The sequence below is a fragment of the Misgurnus anguillicaudatus genome, chromosome 4 (genome assembly GCF_027580225.2).
Source record: "Misgurnus anguillicaudatus chromosome 4, ASM2758022v2, whole genome shotgun sequence".
NCBI classification, from domain to species: Eukaryota; Metazoa; Chordata; class Actinopteri; order Cypriniformes; family Cobitidae; genus Misgurnus; species Misgurnus anguillicaudatus.
The window spans coordinates 15466105-15492209 of record NC_073340.2 but is presented as its reverse complement, the minus strand read 5'-3'; the positions used below and the strand labels follow the sequence as shown (position 1 = coordinate 15492209).

At 38.4% G+C, this 26105-nt stretch overlaps 1 protein-coding gene across 5 annotated transcripts in view; it reads right to left on the bottom strand.

The window, feature by feature from the left end:
- The window catches only part of plekha1b (pleckstrin homology domain containing, family A (phosphoinositide binding specific) member 1b), a 44601-nt gene continuing 18496 nt past the window's right edge, over window positions 1–26105 (bottom strand). Inside the window, exons 5-13 of one of the 5 annotated variants that reach the window (XM_055175628.2) lie at window positions 22852–22949; window positions 15946–16071; window positions 14598–14735; window positions 14202–14270; window positions 10116–10180; window positions 8108–8171; window positions 7665–7754; window positions 6271–6341; window positions 1–574 (exon numbers count right to left, since the gene is read on the bottom strand). In XM_055175628.2, coding sequence (XP_055031603.2) covers window positions 370–574; window positions 6271–6341; window positions 7665–7754; window positions 8108–8171; window positions 10116–10180; window positions 14202–14270; window positions 14598–14735; window positions 15946–16071; window positions 22852–22949 — 926 coding nt within the window. In that variant the 3' untranslated portion in view covers window positions 1–369. Of the gene's footprint in view, window positions 896–6270; window positions 6342–7664; window positions 7755–8107; window positions 8172–10115; window positions 10181–14201; window positions 14271–14597; window positions 14736–15945; window positions 16072–22851; window positions 22950–26105 lie in introns of all 5 variants that reach the window. The other 4 variants (XM_055175629.2, XM_055175630.2, XM_055175627.2 and 1 more) reach the window with 4 other exon arrangements.

Here is a 26105-nt window from a genome sequence, read left to right as displayed (position 1 = left end):
TAATGGACAATTCCGCTTCCAACCTGTAGGGGGAGCAAAGAGCAAAAACTCTTTAGTATTGCTTTAAGTCTGGGACAAAAATATAAGTCTTAATCACAGTCTTCTGTAAACCCAACATTTGGCTTCTTAATGGTTTAGGAATCTATAATAATGTGCAGTTTGGTCAGATGTTTGTAAGTGATGAGAGAACTCTAAACTCTTCTCCTGTATTGATTTTGTTGTGAAAGTTTTTGTCGTTTGAAAAGCACACTCTTATTTCTTTGCAAGTAAATTCTTAAATCTCTGTAATCTGCAAATCTTCATCCAAGGAGCAGTTTGAAGGCTCTTTAGCGCTGCTTCGCGGTTGCCATGGGGATGAAGAATCTACATCTACTTGAAGAACATTTGGGACGACTCCTGGAGCGACAAACGCGATCGTGTCCCCTTTAGCAGGTTGCTGAGGTCTGGCCCCTCCCACGCCATGCTGAGGGCCCGAGGCAGAGCGGCATTCTGGGTAATGGAGTTCGGTGGGGACGGGTGCGCAAGGGTCTGGGAAACTTGGTTCGATGACGATGGCGGGGGATTCGAAATGCTCCTGTGGAAACGGTGCAATGAGAGAGAGGTTACAGAAACATCATAATGTTTGGCCAGATCTGTGGCGCAGAAGTAGAGTGCATGCAGTTAGCATACAGAAAACTGCTTTGGTAGTGGGGAAACAACTTATGAAAGAGGAGCAGGTGAAGCAGGAAATTTAGTAGCAGCCATGGGGAGATGACATCACGAGACAAAAAAGGCAGTAGAAGCTACAGCAAGTGGGAAGTTTGTAGCTCAGTGCAGGATACAGCGGCACAGCTGGTAGAACAGAGGAAGAACTTGTTTTGGGATTGTTATCGTCTCAGGTGTCACATTTTAATCTCTGAAAGGTAAAGCGAGAGATGGACATTAGCCAAACATGGATACAAGCATGCATAGAGAGTAAGACATGGGTAAAATACAAGAAAAAGATCCAATTTCATGTTTTTCTTTGTTTTTAGAGCGTTAAAAGATGTCTGTGCATATTGAAGATCTGTAAAGTTGCAAAAATGTAAGTTTTAAAACCCAAAGAGATCTTTTTAAACGTGAAGCTGCATCCACACCTTCCTAAAATGTTTCAAACCATAGGCTGTAAAAAAGTTTTTTTAAAGAAAGTAGTAGGTGGTGCCTGCCGTTGCCATCTTGGGCGTGCGTCACCGCGAATCACTCGTGGATAACCGAAAATTAAGACAAAGAGGCGGGACGTGGGTGAAGCTGAGGTGGCCGCCATAATGTATACGCAAAGATAGAGGGTGTAACTTCTATTCGCGCTATAGTATTGTTGCCGCCGCCATGTCGAGAATGCGTTGTGTGTTTTGTTGCAAAATGCAAACTACTTTGTTTGGCCTTCCAATAGAAAAAACATTAACAAACCAGTGGTTAGGTTTTATTTACAGCACTGTTTCAGAACAGTACAGCCCAAAATGTTCAATTCAGGCTCTTATTGATTAGGTAGTAAATACAGGGTTCCCACACCTTAGTTAACTTCAAATTCAAGGACCTTTCAAGGACTTTTCAGGTCCAATACCCCAAATTCATGGACTAAATGTGGGGACACATTTCAAGTGAGAGCAAGGTTATATCGCATAACCTTTTAAGATACATTGTTACAGTTCCCTTTCGAGTGAACTCGCGCTGCGTCACTGCGGTGACACTTTGGAATGCCTCCAGGTGTAAGTGCATCTGAATGTGTATATCAAATTCAACCAATGGTGAGGCTTAACGATAAAAACAGGGTGACGCGGGAGCCAGGACATATATCGCTATCTGAAATATTAACAAAGACGGCATTACAGGGACACAGGAGGTATGGCATGGGAGACGCAGCGTCTCGTTCCCTTCTCAGGGAACAGAAGTTACATACGTAACCCGAGACATTTTCATGTGTCAAACACAACTATGCAAAAAAGCATTTTGGTATGAATCAACATTCGCATACAGAAGATATAAGTATTTAAAGCGAACAGTTTAGCACGTGTGCATAAAAGGCTAGAATTTATTATATAATCCTACACCAGTGGTTCCCAAATTTTTTGAGCGTGTGGCCCCCCTTGTGTGCGCTGCATTCCTTTGCGGGCCCCCAAAGAAAATTTGTGATAAAAACTGTTCTAAACTCAACATTTTAATTAAAAAAACATTATATTATACAAAAAAGTACAGCTTTTGGTTAGTAGCCTTATTTTTTTTAGGTTTAATTACACAGAATTCATGATAAATTAATGTATTTCATAAAATGACATAAAACTGGGGCCCCCCTGGCACCATCTCACGGCCCCCAGTTTGAAAACCACTGTCCTAGACTACACAGGGAATAATATGGATTTTTTTCCAGAAAACTTGCATAAAATAGATTTAAGCACTTTCAATGACCTGTATCTATTGGCGCTTTTCCATTGCATAGTACCCCACAGCTTAGTCCAGGTCGGGTCAGCCCACCTCACTTTGGCTTGGTTAGCTTTTCCATCGACTTTAGTAACACTTCACAGTGGGAGGGATTATAGGCGTGTCGTTATATTTATGCTGGCTACTGCTGTGACATCATACAAGTGAAAGCGTTGTTGTTAATTCCCATACATTTATTTATTTCTCAGTCCACCCTCAAAATTAAAATTGGCCACCACAAATAGATGTTTGCACATTGCGTTTATCACTACCTCTGTTGAAACACCCGTGGTGTCAGTCGACGGCGCTCCGCTGAGACTCATTGAAGTTGCATTTAAGCATATATAATAACTTCTGTGCAAGTCTGGAAAAAACTGTTAAGGTGTCCTGGATTCTCAACCTGTGGAGGTTTTTTATCGCTAAAAGGGTGTTTGGAAACTTATAGCAGAACACAGATAACAACATGTTTGCTCGAGCGCAAGCTAGCAGTAAGCTAAAGCTAATCTTTTACATTATAGCGATGACGCTTCTCTCAGACCAATCAGTGATCTACAGTGTTTTCGCGTCACGTTTGGTATCAGCTCGGGTCGCTTGGAACCCCAACCGAGGTGGTACGAAAAAAAGTAACGGGTACTACGTACTGCACCCAATGGAAAAGCTCCCAAAAGTAAGCTGACCCGACCCAAACTAAACCAAACCGTGGGGTACTATGCAATGGAAAAGCGCCATATGTATGTAGATTTTCAAAAACCTCCCAGGGCCTTGAATTTTTCCCCCAGATTCACAAACTTTCAAGGATTTCAAGGACCCGTGGGAACCCTGTAAATACCAAAGTATCTCCTGGCTTTCACTATTACTTTGGAAGCTCCATCTTTCAAAATGGTAAGGAGCAATCACATGAACGTCGCACACCGGTGTGCGATAGGTGCGTAGGATAGCAGGACTCGAAAGTCCAAAATTGAAAAATGGAAAAAGAAACGTCCTGCAATGGAAGACTGCAATTTATAAGCCAAGTATTTAAAGGTCAGAAAGTGAAATGTGTAAAGGAGAAACAGTGAGAGGAAGCAAAACAGAATGTGTGATATATGAAATGCCTGCCTGACCGTTGAAGCCAAATAATCATGACTTGCAAACTTACGATTGGGAAACATTTTTAAGCTGTTTAAGCGAAATGCATCTGACCGGAAGGTGGAGGGAAATCAGATTTTTACATCGACATTGAAGTTTAAAGGTGAAATGCAAAAAACTACAGTCACCAATGTCCAATTTTTATTTCACACGGTCATTAAATGTGATGTGAAATTTAACTCTGTACTAATAATACGTAAGGAATAATTGACGACGGGCCATTGAATTATAAGAAATGTGGCACAATGCGAAGGTGTGCATTATTTTCAAATAATTCAAAGGACCGGAGTCAATTATTCCTCTTATACCACGGTTACACAAACATTGCTCTGGTGCCTATTTTTAAGACATTTGACAAGTTAGGTGTGCGGTTATCAGAAATTAACGCATACCCACTGAACATTTCTAAACCAATCAGAATACAGCATTCAACAGACCCGTGGTATAATTAATACTAAACTACTTTTTACATGTCAGCTTATGCAAAGACTGACCTAACTATTGCTACTGAAAATAGCAGTAGTTTTTTAGACATCCTGATCGTACAGGCAAAGCAACAGTTTGCTCAACCAACCCTTTAAAGGTGCAGTGTGTAACTTATAGAAGGATCTCTTGACAGAAATGCAATATAATATACATAACTATATTATCAGTTGTGTATAAAGACCTTACATAATAAACTGCATTGTCTTTATTACCTTAGAATGAGCCATTTTTATCTACACACACTGCGGGTCCCCTTACATGGAAGTCGCCATTTTGTGCAGCCATTTTTCTACAGTAGCCCTAAATTGACAAACTACTCTACAGAGTGTGTTTTGTCACTACTGTGACAACAACATGTCTGTCCTGTGGCGACTACTTTAGCTTCTCTATGCATTTCGGTGAACGATGAACTGAGCCATTGGTTGCAATTCAAAATCTCACTGCCAGATGCCGCTAAAATCTACACACTGCACCTTTAAGTTTGGGCCAATGCCAGACAAAGGGCATCATTTTGCAATACCATTAATGGTAACAATAGTGCCATACAAATTTCCTCACCATCAACAATGCATAGGAGTTGTTTCCCAAAGAATACAAATACAGTACTGATGTACAGATTGAATGCATTTTAAAGGGGGCATTTCAAAAGACCTTTTTAAGATGTCAAAAAAAATCTTTTGTGTCCCCAGAGTAAGTATGCAAAGTTTTCGTTCAAAATATCATATGGATAATTTATTATAGCCATTTTATAGGTGTGAGCAAAAATGTGCCGTTTTGAGTGTGTCCTTTTAAATGCAAATGAGCTGATCTCTGCACTAAATGGTAGTGCTGTGGTTGGATAGTGGAGATTAAGGGGTGTATTATCTCCTCCTGACAACACAAGTGGAGCCAAATTTCAATGACCTATTTTTTTGGCAAGCTTCCAGAGAATGGTTTATTTAAAACTAAGTTACTGGGTTGATCTTTTTCACATTTTCTAGGTTAATAGAAGCACTGGGAACCCAATTATAGCACTTAAACATAAAAAAGTCCGATTTTAAGATATGTCCCCTTTAAGTTGTTTTGAAAAAAGCATCAGCCAAATGCATTAGTGAAAATGAAGAGTTCAGATGCAAAACCCTCCAAGTGTGTCTTACATGTTTTCTTGTAAATGAGCATTATTTTATCAAGCTTCAGTAATTTCACAAATGTCATTTCATTGGTATTTAACAAATATGCCTGTCTTTTGTTGCAAAACCCACTAAGTACATGCAAGCACATTTTTGCCAAAACCTCCACTTTAAAAAATCTAACTCTGGACAAGACAGTTGCAAAATCACTAAGGATCCAACTACAAACACTGCAAAAGATCCAAGTCAGAATGTAAAAATAAAGAAACTGAAACACACATTAGGGGGCACTGTGATCCATTGTGACTGCCACATTCGGGTTCTATAGACCCTTTTACTGTTTGTACACAATGATGACGTGGGAACATATGCGCGTGCACGTTCATCCAATTCATCTGTGCACTTTGTCTAAAAATTTACATGGATTTAGTGGATTCTACCAACAAAGCAGTTTTTCTGCCAGGATTAAGCAGACCTGAAATTAAAGTATTTGACAAACTAGTAATACATACCAAGAGCATATGGTTATTATCATGATCTAATTTTTGACGGCAGTGGGGTTTATTGGCTTTTGCATCTGTGCTCCTTAAATGTTAAATGTCCTTATCTGACCGATTTGATTATCTTGTCTGTGAATGAATCACTTTCAGATGTATTTATTGTACTGATTCGCTCTGTTCAAATGTTTAGAAAAACTGCTGAATGAACAAAAAGATTGCTGACTAATTGTTTAAAGAGGTTATTTAAAATATAGTCAGCATGAATCACTATGGATGGACATATTAGTGTACTTGCTCTACTGGCAGCCACAATGACTGAATCACCAAATTTAATCCATATTCAGCAATAAAAAACATCTGCTTTAAGATTTTGGTCACTGACAGCAGGATGGATAATAATGAGATGTTAAGAAAAAGTGAATGCATATTAAAGGCAACTGTAGGGATGGAGATGAGCGTCAATGAAATTAGTGGTGGTTTCAGTTTGGATAGTTTTGTGGGGTAGGTGAGTTAGCGCTACTGTGCTAAGATCTAGTTAAGCATTAAATCTCTTTAAACTCTAAAGCAGGGGCTGGGTTGAAAAAAAGATCAGGGATATCCATCTCAACACATACGTGCCGCATTCACCATTGCAGGATGTATACCTCTGTATACAAGGGTTCGAGAGACGTCTGGCCTGACGCATCTGCAACACAGCGCACATTTATTAGGCACAGACACGGCAGAATATAAAGAGAGACAGACAGACAGACAGATACAGAAAGAGGGTAAAGTAGAAAGGCAAGTGTTATCTCAAATGTCATCAATTTACCTTAATCCACCGTGTTTTACGGTTTCGATTTTGTTTCTTCATGAGTAACCCAATAACTAACGCAAACATGTAACCAATCACATCATCACAGTTGAACGAGTGGATCAGTAGTTCGAGCCATAGATTTATGTATGGATGCTGCATAGACTCGCCGCTGAAACGACTGCAGCAATAGCTGCTTCAGCTCTGCTCCTGTGATGCTCACATGTGCACTGTGAATTCTCTAACCTGTTAACATCAGCACTACACAAAACATGCATCTCACTTACACATCGTCAAACCAGATTGTAGAATGAATGTAGCATCTATGTACATATATATCTACGGTCTGAGGTGGTGCGAAAGAGTGGAGGCGGCGACTAATTTGCATATAATTATATATTCGAAAGAGACAGAGCGCAGTGCGTCATAACCTGTAAACCATGCCCACCGGGGGGGGGGGGGGGGAACCAACAGTCTCTATTAACTTTGTATTGCGAGAGGCTGCCTCCTTGTCATTTCTGGCTTATAACAAAAAACAAAATAATGCCTAAAAGCTGTTGTGTGACAGGATGTACAGCCAAAGAAGCCAAAGAACCCAGAAATAAGTTTTTATAAGCTGTCGACCCCAAAAAATGCGCGTTTAAAGACACAAAAGTGGAAACAGGCAACTATTTATAGTACTACTATTAGTAGAACTGCACCCACTAGAGGGAAACATAGTCACAATCCACTTTTTTCTCCTTTTTACGTTTTACGGCTCGTCAGCTTATAAAAACATATTTCTGTTTTTTTTCTTATTTCTTTGCCCTACCCGCTTCTTAGCATTACATCACCTTTGCAGGTCTTAAAATTACACTTCATATGTCCTCGTTTTAATATAAAATCCTCCCACACAACCGACATTATGTCTTTCCTCCTAGCATAAGTTCTTAACAAACAGCAAGCAATTAAAGTGAACCAGTAGTGGGATTATCAAGCTCTAAAAAGGACAAAGTGCCACAAAAGCAGTACAAACATATCTTGTGTGTTCAACAAAAGAATAGGAAACATTTAGCTTTAAAATGATGATAGAGTAGATGATGTAAAGATTCACATTTTATTCAACTATGCCTTACGTTTGGATTACAAAAGAATGACTGGATATGAACAGTATGGTTGGCTAGACAATACTGCACAATATTGCTCGTAGTGCAAAGAAAGAAAATGAATTCTTACAGAGGCTGCCGAACGTCCAGGGCCACGTTGGGCCACTATGGCCCCAGAGATAGCCTTGATCCAGCCATGCATGTCTTCTGGGCTGTCCGACTGAACAGGAAATACAAAAACATTTGATTATTTAATATTTATTCATCCAATCATTTATGTACGCTCTTGTTTTAATGCATGCTTTATTTTTAGACTGTTATTTCTACTGAAGTCTAGACAAAAGAAAAAAGGAGGGGTGTTTTTACACCCATGTAAGCGTGTGAACCCTGTGGTTTATGTGAATAGAGATTCTGTAGGCACAGTTGCACAATGTGCAAATGATTGTGAGAAACTGCAGCTACATTTTCTTTCGTGGTCACAAACCACTGGAACAAAACCCCTTCTATATATCAAAGCACACCACAATTACGTAAATCATCCTCCAGTAAACAGTGCATTTGAAAGATCCTTACCTGAATATAAAAAGTTCTTGAGGTAGTAACCAGTTCAAAAAGATTGTCTCTCATCATCACATCCCTGAAAATTAATTCATATCAAAAACACAATAAGTATGTGTCATATGCTCTACTGTTTGCAAGAAAACATTGATGACTTTTGTCATAAATCAGAATTATGCTTGGAGATTAATTTACAGTAAAATAAAACTGTAAAACTCTCTGTTTAATCCACCCTTACAGCACATTTACATCCACAGATGAAAGATGTCATTTTAATTAGGTGGTTTTATTTTTTTACAGAAATAAGATGCTTAAGTGTGCTTCAGAGAAACATCGTTCACATGATTGGTTGACAGTGGCATGTTAGGACCTCCAATACACAAAAGCTAAAGGTTTTGCACAGAGTTTACTCCACAGACTGTAAAAAAAGATGGACGACGCAACGTCGCTTCCTTCCATTGTAATGAATTAAAGCAAAATATGTCCTACCATGGGCACTGCCATGTTACGTAAAAAAGTCAGTTTGGAGCCAAGGCATGCGCAGAAGGAATCGTCCGTGGAGCCAGAGGCGGAGCCGCGGTATCAAACTTCCGCCCAATTGAACCAAACCAATGAACAACTGAACATATACCAGTGTGATAACAACTACCTTAAAGGACCAAAACCATCTTTCAGAAAATTATATTGGAAGTAAATATTTTTTTATTTATAGCAGAGTCTCATTTGTTTGCATGGAGAGGGCGGGGTTTATGACTTGTACTGCATCCAACCACCAGGGGGCGAACAAAGAGCCAGCAGCTACACTATTCAAGGTGTATGAGGTCGGTCTTCACGCGCCCACTTAGATCCGAAAACCCAAGGCCTGACCCGAGACTCGATCCGGGTCGGGTCTAAGAGTTTCACGTGTGCCTCGAACACGGGTCGGGAATAATAATAGCAACATCAGGTCTCGGGTAAATTAAAATGTATGTGTTTTTGCCAAACGGACCCGAGAAGACCCGAACTCTCTTGCATGTGTGCGTCAATGTCCTTTTTAAACCTCTCATCTGTTTGCCAAGAGCACTTGTGACATTGTGTGGCTGGCGGTAGGTTAATTTTCGTTAAGACAGACATGTCAGTCAATTTTAAATGTACATTTTAGCGGTTACCTTGGTGTCGTTGTCAGATAACAAAGTGAAACAAATGGAGCAGCTTGCCAAATTGGTTGCGAGACCACCAAAGTTTCTTTCTGTCTGACTGCTGCGTGTGGGTCTGCAGAATGCGCACACGTCAGTGCCGTTTACATACGGGTCCAGTCGGGTTAAAAAAAATTGACACCAGTTCGGGTCGGACTCGGGTATAATTTTCTCGGGTTTGTCTTGGGTCGGGTCTTTCTTTAAAAAAAATATTTATGCACACCTGGTTTTCCCCTTAAAAATACTAAGAATACCAAGTTTTTGTTGAAATAAAGCAGTCCCAGGCGGGTCATAAGTTGCAGGTGGTAAGTAAAACTGCATTAATTGTCTGTTTTGTTGGCAATCAGCACGCAAGTGCATATAATGTAAACGACAACAACATGTAGTCAATCAAAGATAATGTTTTGTGTGTGTTGCTTGCTCGTGACTCGCTCCCCCCGCGGTACGCCCCCAGGAGCTTGGATTTTTTCAGAAAGTAGCAATACAGCTGATCTGTCTTTATAAATCTGATCAAACTAAAGACCCTTTGGATATATAAATGATGTAATATTACTCTATATTTACTCAAGATTAAAATGAGATAAGCAGTAACAGCGTTACATGTTATTTGAGCTTTAATAACTATAAATTATAAGCATGTTTTAAAGTAGTTTTTCCAAGACTGTGAGAACATATTAATCACATGCGCGTATGTTTAATATAACTGTAATACTCTTCAGTCTGTTGATGTGTGTGCTTTCTGGGTACAGTATTTTCATTTCTTGAATAGCACACTTTCTTATGCAGATCCAAATTAGACAACAATGTGTAGATTAATGAAACAAATGACAACATTAAGTATGACTGACCTTTGCTTACACTCCTGCACCTTTTTGACATCATTCAGCGAGATAAGTCGTAGTGCCTCTCGTTCCTACACAGTCAAAATTGTACAAAAAATTATTTAACATATTCTTCATACTGTCTTCATTTGATAAAATACATTGTAGAAGCAATGAGCAAACACTACATCGATGATAAGTGCGTGTGGAGAGGGAAGTACAGGCCTAAGCAGGATGTTGCAGTTAGCCTGTGATTATCAGGCCTGAAATAACCTTTATTGACATCTACTGTATGATTTAGCCTTTCACCAGACCTCACTCCAACCTTCTTGCTGCAACATGCCTGCCCTCTATACTGTACACACATGCACGCACGCACACCGCATCAACAGCTTCATGTGCATGTTACATAAAAAAATCATGTGTACATTTTACAATTAATGCATTAGATTATGACGATGTACAAAAGAACCATTTTAGTCTTTAGTATTTTTAACCTTATGAAAAGAACAAATAGACTACTATACAGTAAATCCGTGGGAAACAACGTTCATTTGTCATAAAGTTTGAACAGGAAGTGGGACAGCAGTCTATTGTTCTGCCCCCTCAGCCAAAACAATTTCTGTTTACAATGATTTTAAAACACTACAGCACAAATGTAAGCCACATGTGAGTGCCAGTGAGTTTAGTGACACTGTACATGCTTAAATTTTGGTTCATGGGGTGTTTGATTAGGATTAGAGCAAAAACCTGTACTGTGGCCCTTTAGAACCAGGACTAGACAGCAAAGGGACAAAGCAAAGACGTTACAGACCAACTGCTTTTCAACATTGAGAAAGCCCAATTATCACCTATAAATAGTAAAGTATGTACTTTATGTATATTTTACTTTTTATATTTTATCTACCAACTTGGTCCAGTGTTGCTCTTGAAAACAGCCCGTCAACTCAAATTTACATTTTTATCAGTATTTTCAATATTTACAAATATAAAAAGTAAAGCAGTGCCAAATTAAATGTTCAATGACAGATATCACTCTTTCTTTAAGCACTATGGTTTAAATTTGTGTCATACAGTATGCATATTTTTGTCATTACAGTTTCCATAGCTTTTGCTTATGCTGGGTGCACACCAAAATATTTTACATCTTATAAGATTTTCAAAATGTGAGATTTTTACTGTCTATGATTCGTACGGATACAGTAAATGGCTACAAAGGACAACATTTCGCACACCTTGACTGTCAAAAAAATATCATTGTTAGGGTGTGATCCCTACTCGATCCCCGATGCGTTCTTCCAGCTGCTGTCCCCTGCTACCGATCTACTACTATTTTTACAACACTAAAAAGGCGTGACACAACATGAAACTTCCCTCAAAATATCACCTGAATCTCTACACATGAACGCGAGCATTGAGAACATTGTTTGTGTACACAGATTTTCTCGCCATCTTTGCCAGACATAAAGAATCGATCTCCGAATGCGAATGAATGAATCTTATATGAGGCTCTTTATTCAACTAGAAGGTAGGGCTTTCACGATTGTGAAATTTGGCTGACAGTTAATTGTTTAATAAATTGTTACGTTTATGACGATTAAATGCCTGTTTATTGCTTTTACATTTAATTCTTATACATTTTTTTGTTTATGAAATAATTTTTTTCACTGATTGTTGTATTATTTAAAATAAATATTTTACAAGGTTTATAAATGTTATATGTTAAATGTTATAACACATTTTTAAAAGTAATCTGATACAGTCTTGTTTATACAGGCGCTGCAGCTCCCCCATAAGTTTTTTAGAGAGATGTGCAATCATTGTGGTGATCTGAAATCATCGCGATGATGTCAAACAATTACAATGAGATGATTATTTAATCATTGTGACAGCCCTACTAGAAGGTCAATATTGTTTTTTACTTGCAACAAAACAACAAATTATCCGTGCATTTATATGGAACTATGCTTTAGGAGCTATCCATCTTTACTCTCCTCCCTCCTTACGTCGCATTTGGAGATCGATACCTCTTGACTGGCAAGATGGCGGTGAGCGGACATCAAAACAACCAAAGTCAGTTTTTCAAAACCTTCTTTTTAGTTATTTCTGTGTACACAAACAGTGCTCCCAACGCTCGAGCTCACGTGCAGAGACACAGGTGATACTTCGAGCAAAGTATCATGTCGTGTTGAGCCTTCTTAGTGTTGTAAAAATAGCGATTTTGACGCTCACAACATATTGAAGGCATAGCTTCTAGTTCTTCTGCATCCACTTCAGGTACTCAAAATGGTGGAAGACAAGTTTGAGATGTGAGTGACGTCAGCTGATATTCATGAATAGTGTGAGGTGTGCCATGATCACCACACCGTGTCAAAGACAGCACACCACACACAAAGAGATTTTCAAACAGAGTCTCGACTGTGACCACAGGAAATCTCGCAAAATCTTGTGAGACTTCAGAATAAGCATGGCAGATGATATGCAGGAAGAAATTTCAATGATAGTGTTTGGAATGATTTTCACAAAAAAATTCAAGGGAAAAAAGAAAAGGGTTTGGGTGAAGTCATGGAGACAGCGGGAATATGGTCTGTACAAGTTCACTTTGCATCAACTTCACTTTGTGCTGCGCCATGACTGCTTCTGTCTTTCATCATCTTGCTTTCTGATTGGACATTGTTTCGTTTCACGTGATAATCTCAATCCCAACCCACATTAAGATTTCTGATCGTAAATATTAAACATATCGCGTTTGGGGTGGCTCCGACGTTCTTCAGATCAGGTTTGGACACCCTTACTGTGGGTTCACACCAGCTGCGTTTGAGGCGTCAAATTCGCGTCTACCGCGTCTAGTTTGTCGCTTGAACATTTTGAGTTTATTCGCTTCATTTGTGCGTGAAAGCCGCACGTGAAATTCTAGTCATCGAGACAATCACGCGAACATTTGTGTCATGGTAGGGGCTTCTGCGACTCCGCTCACTGCAATCACGTCACTACTAGAGCAAACTCCTGTTTGGTTAACACGGTGTGTTTTTCCGCCAAAGTTCAAATTCTTCAACTTGAACGTTACCCACGGCAACGCTTAATTCGCGTGAACTAGATGCGCGAATGAGGCGAAATCGCTAAATGCTAAACGCTTAATGCGTGTCAACGCGTCTTTACATTGACTTCACATTGAAATCACTCGCGCTTGATGCCTCTACCGCGGTTGGTGTGAATCCAGCATTAACACATCTCACACCAAGGGAAAATCTGATAAAATTATCTGTACAAGCATCAAGATAATCGGGACATTGCTAGGATTGTCGGAAGGGGTGAAATCGGCCCAAAATCAGCCCGATTATCTTTTGGTGTGTACCCAGCATTAGTCTGACCCATTTGAGAGCTCATCCAATCATCAAGTAAAAAAACTAATTTATGCCAAGTGTTTAGGTATGACATGTGGATGAAAACAATGTGTAATATTTCACATTTTTAGTCACTAAAATATAGAAAAGCATCCAGCTTTATATTTAATTAGATTTGAATGTAGTTAAATGTTAGAGGAAGCTGTGACTTCTGTATAGTCTTGCAGCAATCCCTACTGATGCAGACATGTTTAGATGTAGTCCGTCTGCCGAGACACAGCCAGAGGAATTTACAACACTATGAACAAGTTTAAACAACTACCTGGACACATGTAGACATACACACACGTTTACTTATCTACTGATGACATGCTAGACATGTACTGTTTTTAAATTAAGATAATACAAATCTCCTAATCCAAATCTTCTAATTTTATGACATGCATAAAAAAAAATTATTTATAAAGATTATTTCTAAAATCTGGCTTCTTTTTTCCACACTAAAGCTCAGTGAACCTAATCTCACAAACTATCACTGACCACAAACTTTCCCTCTAACATGAGAGGCGACGTGGCACACATGTGGTTGGACACATCCCAGGAACAAAAACAGATGTGAGCTCATTGGCGCACAGGTGACAAATCACAGTGAATAAACATACAGCTAATCAGGTCAGAGAGAGAGAGAGAGAGAGAGAGAGAGAGAGAGAGAGAGAGAGAGAGAGAGAGAGAGAGAGAGAGAGATAGAGAGAGAGAGAGAGTGACTGACCGTTTCTGATTTAAAGTAGCTAAGGTTATTGTTATCCAGTATGAAGTATCTCCTCTTCCAGGTTTTCATCTGAAAGACATAAAGGTACGTGCATATATAAATCCAACACTGAGTGTGATAATTACCCAAATTGACCAACTGGACTAATATACATAATGTGTGTGAACTACGTATGCTGTTTATGTTGTTTCGTAGAAATGCATTGTTAGACAACATTTTATTGTCAAGCTTTATTGTAATTGTCTTGTTCAGTTTATGTGAGTTGCCATCTATGTTGAGTGTTACAAATCAATCACATGATACAATCAGGTGGCTCAACAGTGCTCTTTTCCAAAACCAGATGTGCTGCCTACCTATACAGTTTTTTAAGATGTCATTCATATTTTCCTGACTCACCACAGCCCCCTGTTTAACACAATATCCAGCTTTGATCACCATTGCGTCCTGGTTACAGCGACTCAGGTAAAATGGCAGCACACCTGGAGTTTTCCTCGCCCCGCTTTTGTCAGCTCCGTTCAGAGCTTCACCTTTCTCCTGAAAACATCAAACATCGCCAGCAATTCACATCAGCTGGCACCTCTGAGAAATGTGTTTACTTCCCATCACTTTTAACTTGCTACTAATTTAGCTTTTATCAGTAATAAAAATACACAAACAAAATAATAGTATTCCATTGTAGGAATTTGTTGCCATACGGACTACCAGCACATCCGGGAAATTGACTGTAAATTTCGTCACCACCCCTTTTTGGGGGAAAACAGACCAAACCCTCCACTGACTTCCACCCAAAACAGCGGAACAAAGCAACGTTCGTACACAGCTGACAGGCGTAAATAACTTATGAAATCACTCAGATTAAACATGTTGAGTAATTATCTGTCCACCCTGCCTGCCATAGAGCGCGAAAGATACATTAACACATTAAATTTGGTCAATATAAAAACATGTCCCTTTCATTCTCACAGCGTCAAATTTGTGTAACAACGCTATCCAGTGATTGCTGGAAAATCACTAAGGTTAGTTGTATGGCTGGACGGAAAAGTGCACTCATTACTCTAAATATAAAGACATAATATATAAATACGAAGTAACTTTCAAATACGAAATAAAATCATTCACTTGCTTCTCTGTTGACTCGATGAGGTACGAGTAAATGTCCGGGTAAGACACCTCTGGCCAATAGGGAGCGTTGTTACACAAATTTGACGCCGGGAGAATGAAAGGGACATGCTTCCACATCGACCAAATTGAATGTGTCAATGCATCCTTCGCGCTCCACGGCAGGCAGGGTGGACAGATAATTACTCAACATGTTTAAACTAAATGATTTCATGAGTTATTTACACCTGCCGGCTGTGTATGAGCGTTGCTTTGTTCCGCTATTTTGAATGGAAGTCAACGGAAGGTCCAGTCCGCTCTCCCCCAAAAGTGGGCGTGAACCTATTCAGAGACATTCTATGACATTGTGCCGGTTGTGCGTATATATAATGATAATGGTATGGTTTGTAGTAGCTAACATAAATATAGTTTACAATGAAATATAACTGGAATAGTACCTTGCATCTAAAACCTGTACAGAAGTACAGTATGGTATCGCTACACTTTTTTTAAGAGTAGCTAGCTAATATCAATTCATGTGCTAGCCTGTTAATGTAATATGTCATTGTTATACATATTGCTTTACATTCTGTTCTGTTTAATTCTGTATTTGAGTGTAATAACTGAATAACGTCTCCTGTGTGACCTGTGTGGCGGTGATGATAGGCACTCCTGCAACAATCTCTGTTTTGTAGGACATTTGTTTCGTGGCACCCAGTGTGTCCGGAACCACGTCTGCTGTATGAGGCATCTGCTCACCTGACTTTGGCACCTGGAGAAAGAACAAAAAAAAGAATAAAATACGAATGCGGAATTATCATTTTCAAAAGTATTACTTTGAACTTACATAGACTGACAGAAAAGTTTTTATGTGATTTGGCCGTTCATCTATACAACAATGGCGTGTATGGGGCTGTGGGCCTTAGAAACGCACACTTTTGAAAATGAGCTTCTGTGTAAACTAACAAAAAGCTCATTTGTAAACTTTTGCATGTTAATCGGTACAGTACCAGTATTGGTACCTGCAGGTACAGTACCTCACCTACAGTAGTACAATGTTGTTTGGTCATGAGCAACTGTGCGACTGTCAGCGTTTGCCACAGAAGGGAAAACAACAAAATACGGGCCGTGGATATAACGTCATGAACCACCATTGTTTGCAAATACAACACTGAGCTTGCTGTGCAGCAGTTTAGAGGTAAATTCCACATTCTCACTGTGTTTACTGGTATTTTGGTGCTGATGTCTGAATGCTATCTAACTGGTAAAAAGATGGTGTGTCACTACATGTGTAAACAGCACATTTTTGTATTTACAGGTAAATTCATGCAATTTACAGAAATTATGGTGTGAAAAAGGCCTATTTGCAGACTATCTGTGCTCTACTGGACAGATGCAGTGATACTCTGCCTGCTAGTTTGCCTTGCAGCAAATACACTCAACTGATCAATACACGGTCACAACTCTTAACTTACTGCTATGTTTATGCAACCGGCTACCACGATCGGCAACAGCGAGACAGAAGCAGAAACACGAAATCAGTGAAGACCAAACAATGACACGCATTGCTGCGTTTATTAAAAAAAACTCATAAGCAACTATTTTATTGGTGATCATGTCAAAAGACAGCAGCCCTAATTCCAGGCAATTTCATTTTGTTGTTTTCTTTTAGGTTTTGGTGATGAGTATTTTCATAGTTAAACATCACACTAGCCAGCAGCGCTAATAGCTTACATTAAGAGGCAAGCAGTAATGGATATTTTCAGTTTTTTTTAGTCAATTTGCTTTATTCCAATCACGTCATTGTCGTACTAGGGAGGTTATGCTTTAACATCGATCCATCATGTGTACTTGTATTTCAACTTTGCTGAAACATTGTTTGTTTTTGATGTTTTAAATCTTAAAATCTCTTAAATTGTACAATATTAAGCCTTAAAAAGGTCAAATACTAAAACTAATTTTATCTTTGACAATCAAATTAAACTGTAAACTATTTGCATCCCTTGAAAATGATTGATTCAATTAATGTTTTGTATCATTTTTAGTTATGCTGGTTAAAAGTCTCCTCACATCCTGATAGCAATCACTGTGTTAAGTTGTTTAAATGTTTTTGTAGAAATATATGTCATCTGTGAAAGGCGTAGGACCAAAAAATGTTCAACCAATCATAGATCTCGGTCCGACGGGCGTTGCCTTTTTTGTCCCTCATCCGTAAGCGTAATTTGAATGCCATCGCGCAGCCTGTTCACGCAGACACCATACATCATCGGCACGTTCACGTGCGCTCCCGTCTGTAAACTGAGGGAGAACGGCAAACTTTTATGCTGAATTGACAACCTGCACAGGAGCCACAAAATGACAGACAACTTTTATAACAACAACAACAAAAACGGCCTGGATCAGCAAAGAGCAAAAACCCAAATTAACATCGGTAACTTTACTGCTTTACCATGAAATGCAAACAGCTGCAGGAGGCAAAGGGTCTGAAAGGGTCGTTGCGCTGTTTATTTTGGTAAGGTAGGTACGCGATATGTTTGTATTGAGATGGATTCAGATATTCTACTTTGATGAAACATTGTGTTGCTTATGAAATTTGTGTTCGTTTACGGATTAGCGTAACGATATAGTTACTATCCGTGTGTCTCAATCAGCTCCCTTGTTCAGTAGTCAGGGGCAGGGCACTGATCAGGGAGTCGGCCATTTTAAGGGCTGTCTCAATCGCAAAATCCGTTCAGTGCACTGGAACGTTCGTTCCCTAAAAATTCCCACAATGCAACGCAAAAAGCAGTGAGCATCGATGATCCCTATGTTCCCTAACCGGAAATCACGTGACCTTTTCTGAAGCTCGCCAACCGAACATCACGTGATCCAACTCAAACACCTTTTATGAAATGTTACAGAACTTTTATAAAGACAAACGTTTGTTTTAGTTGTAAATATAAACACACATTGCTACACAGTAAGGGACCACAATCTACTCAATATTTAAAAGAATAATATTTATTTAAAATTGTAAATATATTTATTACATTGCACAGATATCTTAAAATGCACAGATATGTAAGAGAATAATGACAGCATTTTTCACAATGTACTGTTTTTAAAATTAAGTCAGAAAGATGTTGATTTTGCCGGTTGTTGATGAGTAACAGCTGTGAGTGATTACAACGCGCTTAAGCAGCCGTGACAGAAAAATAAGTGAACATGTCCCAATGTGAAGTGAGCTAGGGTCCTTACCAGTGCCCGAACCTGTGTACACGATATACTGATTCACGACCTCGGGAGCTAGGGAACGAATTGAGACACACGGTATGTCTACACAACCAAAAGTGTGCTTTAGCTAATTCTGATGTAAAACGGTTGTTTATGTTGGTTATTTTGGTAATGTTATTCACTTTATACTGCAAAGTTTTCTCACTGGTGATTGAGACATGAGATGTGACCGTCTGATCTGTGCGTGTTCATGTGTTTTGAAAAAGGCGTGACTTTGGATGGCGATTTGAATAGAGGGTGGGATCGTGATTTCATAGCTTGTCGGCTACCATTAGCATTTTTCAAAATGTGATACCCTACCTTTAACAAATTTAAGAGGATTTTGATATTATACATTTAGGGGCTCTGTCATTTTTATGGTTAAAAGAGACTTGGTCCCCATATCATTTTTGCCATACGAATGCAAATCTCAAAACTACTTAGTATGCAGATAGAACCTTACAATTCCAAGGCCTCAGCCTTATATATATCAAAGGGCCTCAGCAGAAATGTTCACATGAGCCAAGTAATCAGGTCCATGGCTCAGCTAGACTGACAGGAATTAATGTCAACACATTTACTGATCCAACTGAGTTTGAGCCAAATGAAATTTCAATTGGATTTATAGGGGTGGTGTAGACCTCAACTAATCCAATCAATAGGAGAAAATTAAGCATGTAAACAATTGAGTATTTCCTCAGTCTGATTTGAAAAACACCTTAAGCAGATGTAAGAATCTAGAAGGAAATGTTAACATGCATTTTTAATAATTTCTTGCATAAAAAAATCGAAACAAGTTGGTTAAGTTTCAATATAATATGCAAACAGAGATGGCACTATTTTGAGTGCATACCACCATGTACCAGAACATAAATGACACACTATCACTTTGCAGCCGAAACAATGGGGAACGGTTTATCTGATCACTGGTGATTCATATATATTATCCCTCAATGACAAAAACATTTATCGTAAAACTTGGGTGACTTTTTGGGATGTCTGTGAAATGAATAAACACACAACCTGCCTCATTTTTAAAACAAGTGCAAGACTTGGTATTTATGAATATGCACAGGAGTGGAGGCTTCGATCAAATGTCAGGCTTCACCTCGAGGTGGTGTGAAGGTGTATGTTTTACATGTTTAATATCCTATTTGAAAAATAATAATTAGAACATTTTAGAAATAGTGTTTTCTTTTTATTTTAACAAATGGAAAATGAGATTTCTGCTTAATTTTCCACCAGCTTATATTAACTGTGATATATATATATATATACATACTTACTACCCAATTCAGTATATTTAATAAGTATATATGTCCAAAAACACTATTATCTAAAAATGTTACTACCGTTTACTATGTAAGGAATAATTGACGACGGGCCATTGAATTATAAGAAAATAATGCACACCCAAGGTGCAATGCAACACGAGTGCCCTTACACCGCGGGTGTGCATTATTTTCAAATAATTCAAAGGACTGGAGTCAATTATTCATCTTATACCACAGTTACCACAAACATTGCTCTGGTGCCTATATTTAAGACATTTGATAAGTTAGGTGTGCGGTTATCAGAAATTAATGCATACCCACGGAACATTTCTCAGTCAGAATACAGCATTCAACAGACCCGTGGTATAAAGTAAATATATAAGCATACTACAGTACAGTATTGTTAATTTGGGCATTAAATCACTTTTCTTACATTAAATACTTACAGAATTATTATATTAATTATTGAATATTTTGAAAGGTTTACAGCAGGGTTCTAAATTAACACCCGCCAACCCGCCAAATGCGGGTTAAAATTAATTTTGGCGGGTGTTAATAAAACTAGCCAGTTTGGCTGGTGATGCATGAGGCATTGCATGCAAGATACATAAAGCTCCGTTCTCGGTCATTTATCCCTCTGGCAGTACTTCCTACATTTCCCATGGACATGCCGTAATGCTACGTGATGATGTTTATACGCCAATTGGTTGCGCGCAGTTTAGTGCGATGCCAGCGCGAGAAACCATGGAAACGAACTGAGCGTCCACCAGAAAACAAAAGGAAGAAGGAGAACGAACGGGCAGAGCAGGGAGGATAGACTAGACAGCGGTGTCGCCACACCCCTTTACTGGGGCATGTGATCCAGTGTAAATCTCAAGTTTAAATTTTACTAGTGTATTCTTTTACAAAGATAATAGCGGCAAAACAGATCTATATGCAATATAGTTACCCAATTTACGCTTGTAAAGCGACAAAGCAGTCGCACTAACGTGTGCACGCATGTATCCATGTCAACGCGCGTCTTTGCGTTCCTCCGCGCGCGCAACTCCATCCAAAAGGGGACGCCACGCGAATGAGTAATTATGAAAACATGACGAGAAGTAAGTTTCTAAATAATAATGATAATCTTTTTTTGACTCCATCATTATTGGCTTCTGTAGATGGACATCAGAAATGTTTTGTGCAAAGCAGGGAAAGGGAAGCAGAAAGGAGAGATGATGAGTTTAAGGGAGGTAAGACAAACTACATCCTCACCCTGTCAGGTCTCAAACATTAGAGGAAAAATCTCAGGAAAACCTTTTGTCAAGTCTATAGGATTGCATTGTTGCTGAGAAAATCCACAGGTGTATGTGTTATACTGTTCTGTATTTTTAGATATGAAATTAATATTTAGTTTACTAATATTTAACTCTAGGACACTACATAAACAGTTAGCAGTAACTGTGACTGAGATTATTTAGTATAGCAGTCATAAAATGACTGGTTTCTTAAAATATTGTAAAAATAAGTTATTAATCATTGCTATCATTGTATAATGTAGAAAATATTTCTCTGCTGTCATTATTACCAAACATTTTTTGCCATGTATGCCTCCAAACATGCTAATAATGTTAGGTATGATGAAGATAATACTTAAATATTTTTAAATACATATTTATCTTTCGCAGTACCTGTTGCACTGTAGAATAGTGGGTTAAGTAAAGGACATTGTATAGAAGTGTTGCACATTTCTTGCACACAGCAGGCATTTAAAAAAACTCAGCAAAAATGGGGGGCCTGTGCCCCAGTAGAGCTTTATGTCTATCGACAGAGAAATGAAGAAAGCTTATGTTTCATCACAAAAATGTTGTCATGTTTTGTCAGGATTGTCGCATGCACTCGAAAGAAAAAACAAATCATTGTTGCATTCAGTGGCACTCATAATTTCTCTTATTTTCACCAGAAAAAATTTGGCTAGTGGAAATGCTGATTGGCTGGTAACTTTAGAAAGTTACCAGCCACTTTGGCTGGTGGTCAAAAAAGTTAATTTAGAACCCTGGTTTACAGGTGTTTTTGGTGTAAGATCAATTTGTATATATTGATCTGGCTCCAAACTGCTTTTTTCCGCCTTCCGTTTATTTAGTTTTTCAAGCTATTTCGTTTGAACTTTAAGGGTCAAAGTTCAGAATCAATGGAGAAGTTCCTCTGCGTGGCTGGTTTATGTTTCTTCACGTCGTAAACTCTAAGGATGAGGCTTCATTTATAGGGACAAAATATTCAAATTACAATAGTATTCATTCGCCACAAGCTGATATTGATGATTTTTCTTTGATGGATTGATAAATGAGGCCCAATGTACTAAAAAGTACCATTTCAAAAACTGTATGTGAGAGTGAAACCAAAACCTCTCTATCTATCAGCAGAAGGTTTACCGCTTGTTTTAAAAATGACAAATATGTGATAGTATGTTTTTGTTGGCAGCTTTAATCTTTAGAGATATGTGACAGTACATATTTGGGACAGAAGTGACTACAGGAATGCATCATAGATACTGCAGGGCTCATTTGTTTTATTAAAGCAAATATAACCTTGTGTCATTCAAATGTTTTGTTTCGATTTTATGCCTGAAAACCTTTTAACAACAACTCGCTCCTAACAATCTTGACCTTGAGAAGGAAGGAAACTTGTGCAGAAACTTGCGCAGAAGTTTTGTTCAGGAAACATTTGTGTATGACTATAGTTTATGTAAATGAATATTTATGTTTAAGCAACATATAAAAAGGATTTTCGTAAAATGGGTGTATGTAAACATACCTATTGTGTGACCTTCACCGGTATTAATACAGAACTCTATTAACACAGTGTTCACCACATAAAAACATTCTTAACCAGAAAATGCTAAACAAAATATTGTAAATGTGTCATGCATGATATCTGTATTAGATGTGACTGTTTATGCGTATCTGCAGTCCTGATATCTATATAAATTCACATAACCTGTTATAATAGTAGATTTTTAAAGGTTTTTGATTCAGACTCAAACTTACTGTGATTTTGGTGGCATTGTTCAGCACGCTCACCCAATCCACTAGATCCTGCTTATCATTTGCTTGAAGAAAATACTTCCTCATTCCAGCATTGATGACTATATAGATAGAGAAGAAACAGACATAATTATAAAGCATTCTGGAGTCTGAAGCATTAGATAAAGTAACAAAGCAGAAGTCAGAGCTTTTGGCAATCTGCTTAGCAAATTACAGTAAACACCGTAGTTCACCTAAACAATTTAATAACATTGACTAGTTCAAATAAACATTACTCGCATTCTTACATTAAACACAGTGGAATAAACAATGCGATTTCTATCTTAGGTCTTAACTTAAGATATGATAAATTAGGATTTTTGGCAAATCCATATTACAGAAGCAAATTACCATGGTCAACAAACAGTTAAGATAAGATTTTAAAGTTAAGATTTTTCTGTAATATGCCCGAGGTCTATAAAGGACCTATATGTAATGACTGCTGAACTGTTAAAAAAATGTAATTGTTAAATATTAAGTAACAAATATAGTAAAAAGCACATTCTGAAAACGTAACTTTAAACGTTAAACGTAACGTAACTGAAAAAATTGGTAAAATAAATAGAAAAATGAAAAGGTTTTCGGGCCTTCGGCTAAGTGTTTCATTACATTCGGTTTCGGCCAAGAATTTTTCATTCGGTGCATCCTTGCCCTTTACCTACAGTATTGCAGAACAAATTCAATTAGACAGCATTTTTTTATGAAAAACCAGGTACTGTGTGTTCGTGGTTAATAAAGCAACATTTTTCAAACCACATTTATGAGGAAGAAACAACGTTATGGATGTGACTATTCCCCCTTTCATATGTAAAGCGCTTTGAGTGCTGCAGAAAAGTGCTATATAAATGTAACAAATTATTATTTTGTATGTCTCCCTTATCTAAACACACCCAACCCTGATCATCAGCTCATTAGATGAGAGCTCCATTAACTGAGCTAAGTGTGTTAGGTAAGAAGAGTGGTAAAATTTGCTGAGCGGAGGGCCCCCAGGAACAGGATTGAAAACCACTGATCTAAATAAACAGAACCAATGGAAAACACACACCAGCTCAGTTAAACAAGCCTCCGGTACTAATTCTAAAACGACCAGTGGCAGAATGATACAAACGATGAAGCAGTTACTGTGATGATGAAAAAGTCTTGGGGATCATCAATATGTTTCTGGCCATGTGGGTTTGGATTTTGTTTTCCATTCATAATAAAAATCTTCATTTAAAAACTGCATGTTGTGTTTACATGTGTTATCTTTCATTAATATTTAAATTTGTTTGATGATCTGAAACATTAAAGTGTGACAAACATGCAAAAAAAATCAAGAAGAAGCCAACACTTTCACACCATACATGCATACCTGTACATACAGCGGGGAAAATAAGTAATTGACACATCATAATTTTTATCAGTAAGGGGATTTCTAAGTGGGCTATTGACACAAAATTTCCACCAGATGAAGCCAAATATTGAATTCATACAAAGAATTCAGAACATTTAAGTATACAAGTTGAATCATAATAAATAAAGTGAAATGACACAGGGAATAAGTATTGAACACACTTTATTTAATACTTTGTAGAAAAGCCTTTGTTGGTGATTACAGCTTCTAGACACCTCTTGCATGGATAGACCAGTCATCTGCATTGCTCAGGAGTGATTCTGGTCCATTCTTCCACACAAATGATCTTTAAATCTTGAAGGTTACTTGGGCCTCTTTTATGAACTTTGATCTTTAGTTCTCTCCATAGATTTTCTATGGGCAACTTGATTTTCTTTCTTTGAAACCACTTCATTGTTTCCTTGGCCTTGTGTTTGGGATCATTGTCTTGCTGAAATATCCACCTCTTTTCATTTTCAGCTTTCTGGTAGAAGGGAGCAGATTTTTATCCAAAATTCCCCAGTACATTTCTCCATTCATGCTGCCTTCAAAAATATGAAGTCTGCCAGTACCCCTTGCTGAAAAGCAGCCCCAAACCATGATGCTTCCACCCCCAAACTTAACTGTTGATATGGTGTTCTTGGGGTGGTGGGAGTGCCATTTCTTCTCCAAACATGGTGTGTAGAATGACTACCAAAAAGTTCAATTTTGCTTTCATCTGACCATACTATAGTCTCCCAATAATCCACAGGCTTCTCCAAATACTCTTTCTTGAGAGAGTTCTTTGCTTTTACCCATCATAAAGTCTTTTCTTTGGCATGATTGCTACATCTGGTGAAAATTTTGTATCAATAGCCCACTTAGAAATCCCCTTACCAGTGATGGGAATAACGGCGTTATAAGTAATTGGCGTTTAGTAACTGCGTTATTTTTTTCAGTAATGAGTAATCAAATAAATTACTGTTTCCCCCGTTATAACGCCATTATCGTTACTGACATTAAAATGCTGTGCGTTACTAAACTTGATCTAACTGTAGTGATTTTCACCCACGTATGCTCGCTCTCTCAGCCAAACACTGTTTTTCTCTGGTGTGTGTATGTGTGTGTTTGTTGTGAGAAACATAACTGATGATGATTGGTCTGTGTGTGTGTTAGAGGGGGTGGGAGAACCACATAGCTGATGATGATTGGCTTAATTTCCATCGTTAGCCAACCAGAGGCAGAGTTCAACAGACACGCACACTCGCACAGTCCGAGTCCGAGCGAGCAGTGTAAAAAAGTCTGAGCAACTTTGTCACTTTGTCGCTAGATTTAGCAACTTTCTATCACTTTAGCGACTTTATAGGACACATCTAGCAATCTTTTCTGGCGTGGTTGGAGAATTTTGTAGACTGACATGCAAATACGCATCGTTTTCTTTTCTCTACGAGCAGCGGTGCTGTTGCTGTGCCCCATCTCAAAGCACTGACATGCAGCCCGGTCATCATGCATCAATCACTCCGAAAACACCGGTGACTGGGCGATGGCAAGTACAACAAGCTCAAAGGTAGCGGTCGCAAACACAAAGTATAAAGCACTACTTTTCCATTGGTGAGGTGAAAGGCAAGAATGTTTGTGTAATGTGCAACTTATGACCATGAAGAAAAAGTCCACGATTGTGGCAAGTAATTCTGATCTAATAAAGCACCTCACAGCGTCACATGCTGCCACAAAATTAGTGATTTCTCTTTAGTATCCATTTTAGTCATTTAACTTTGTAAGGGGCATTCAACTTATTTGAAATATTAGAATTTTTTAAGTAACGCAGTAATTACTTTTCCTGGTAATTAATTACTTTTATACTTTC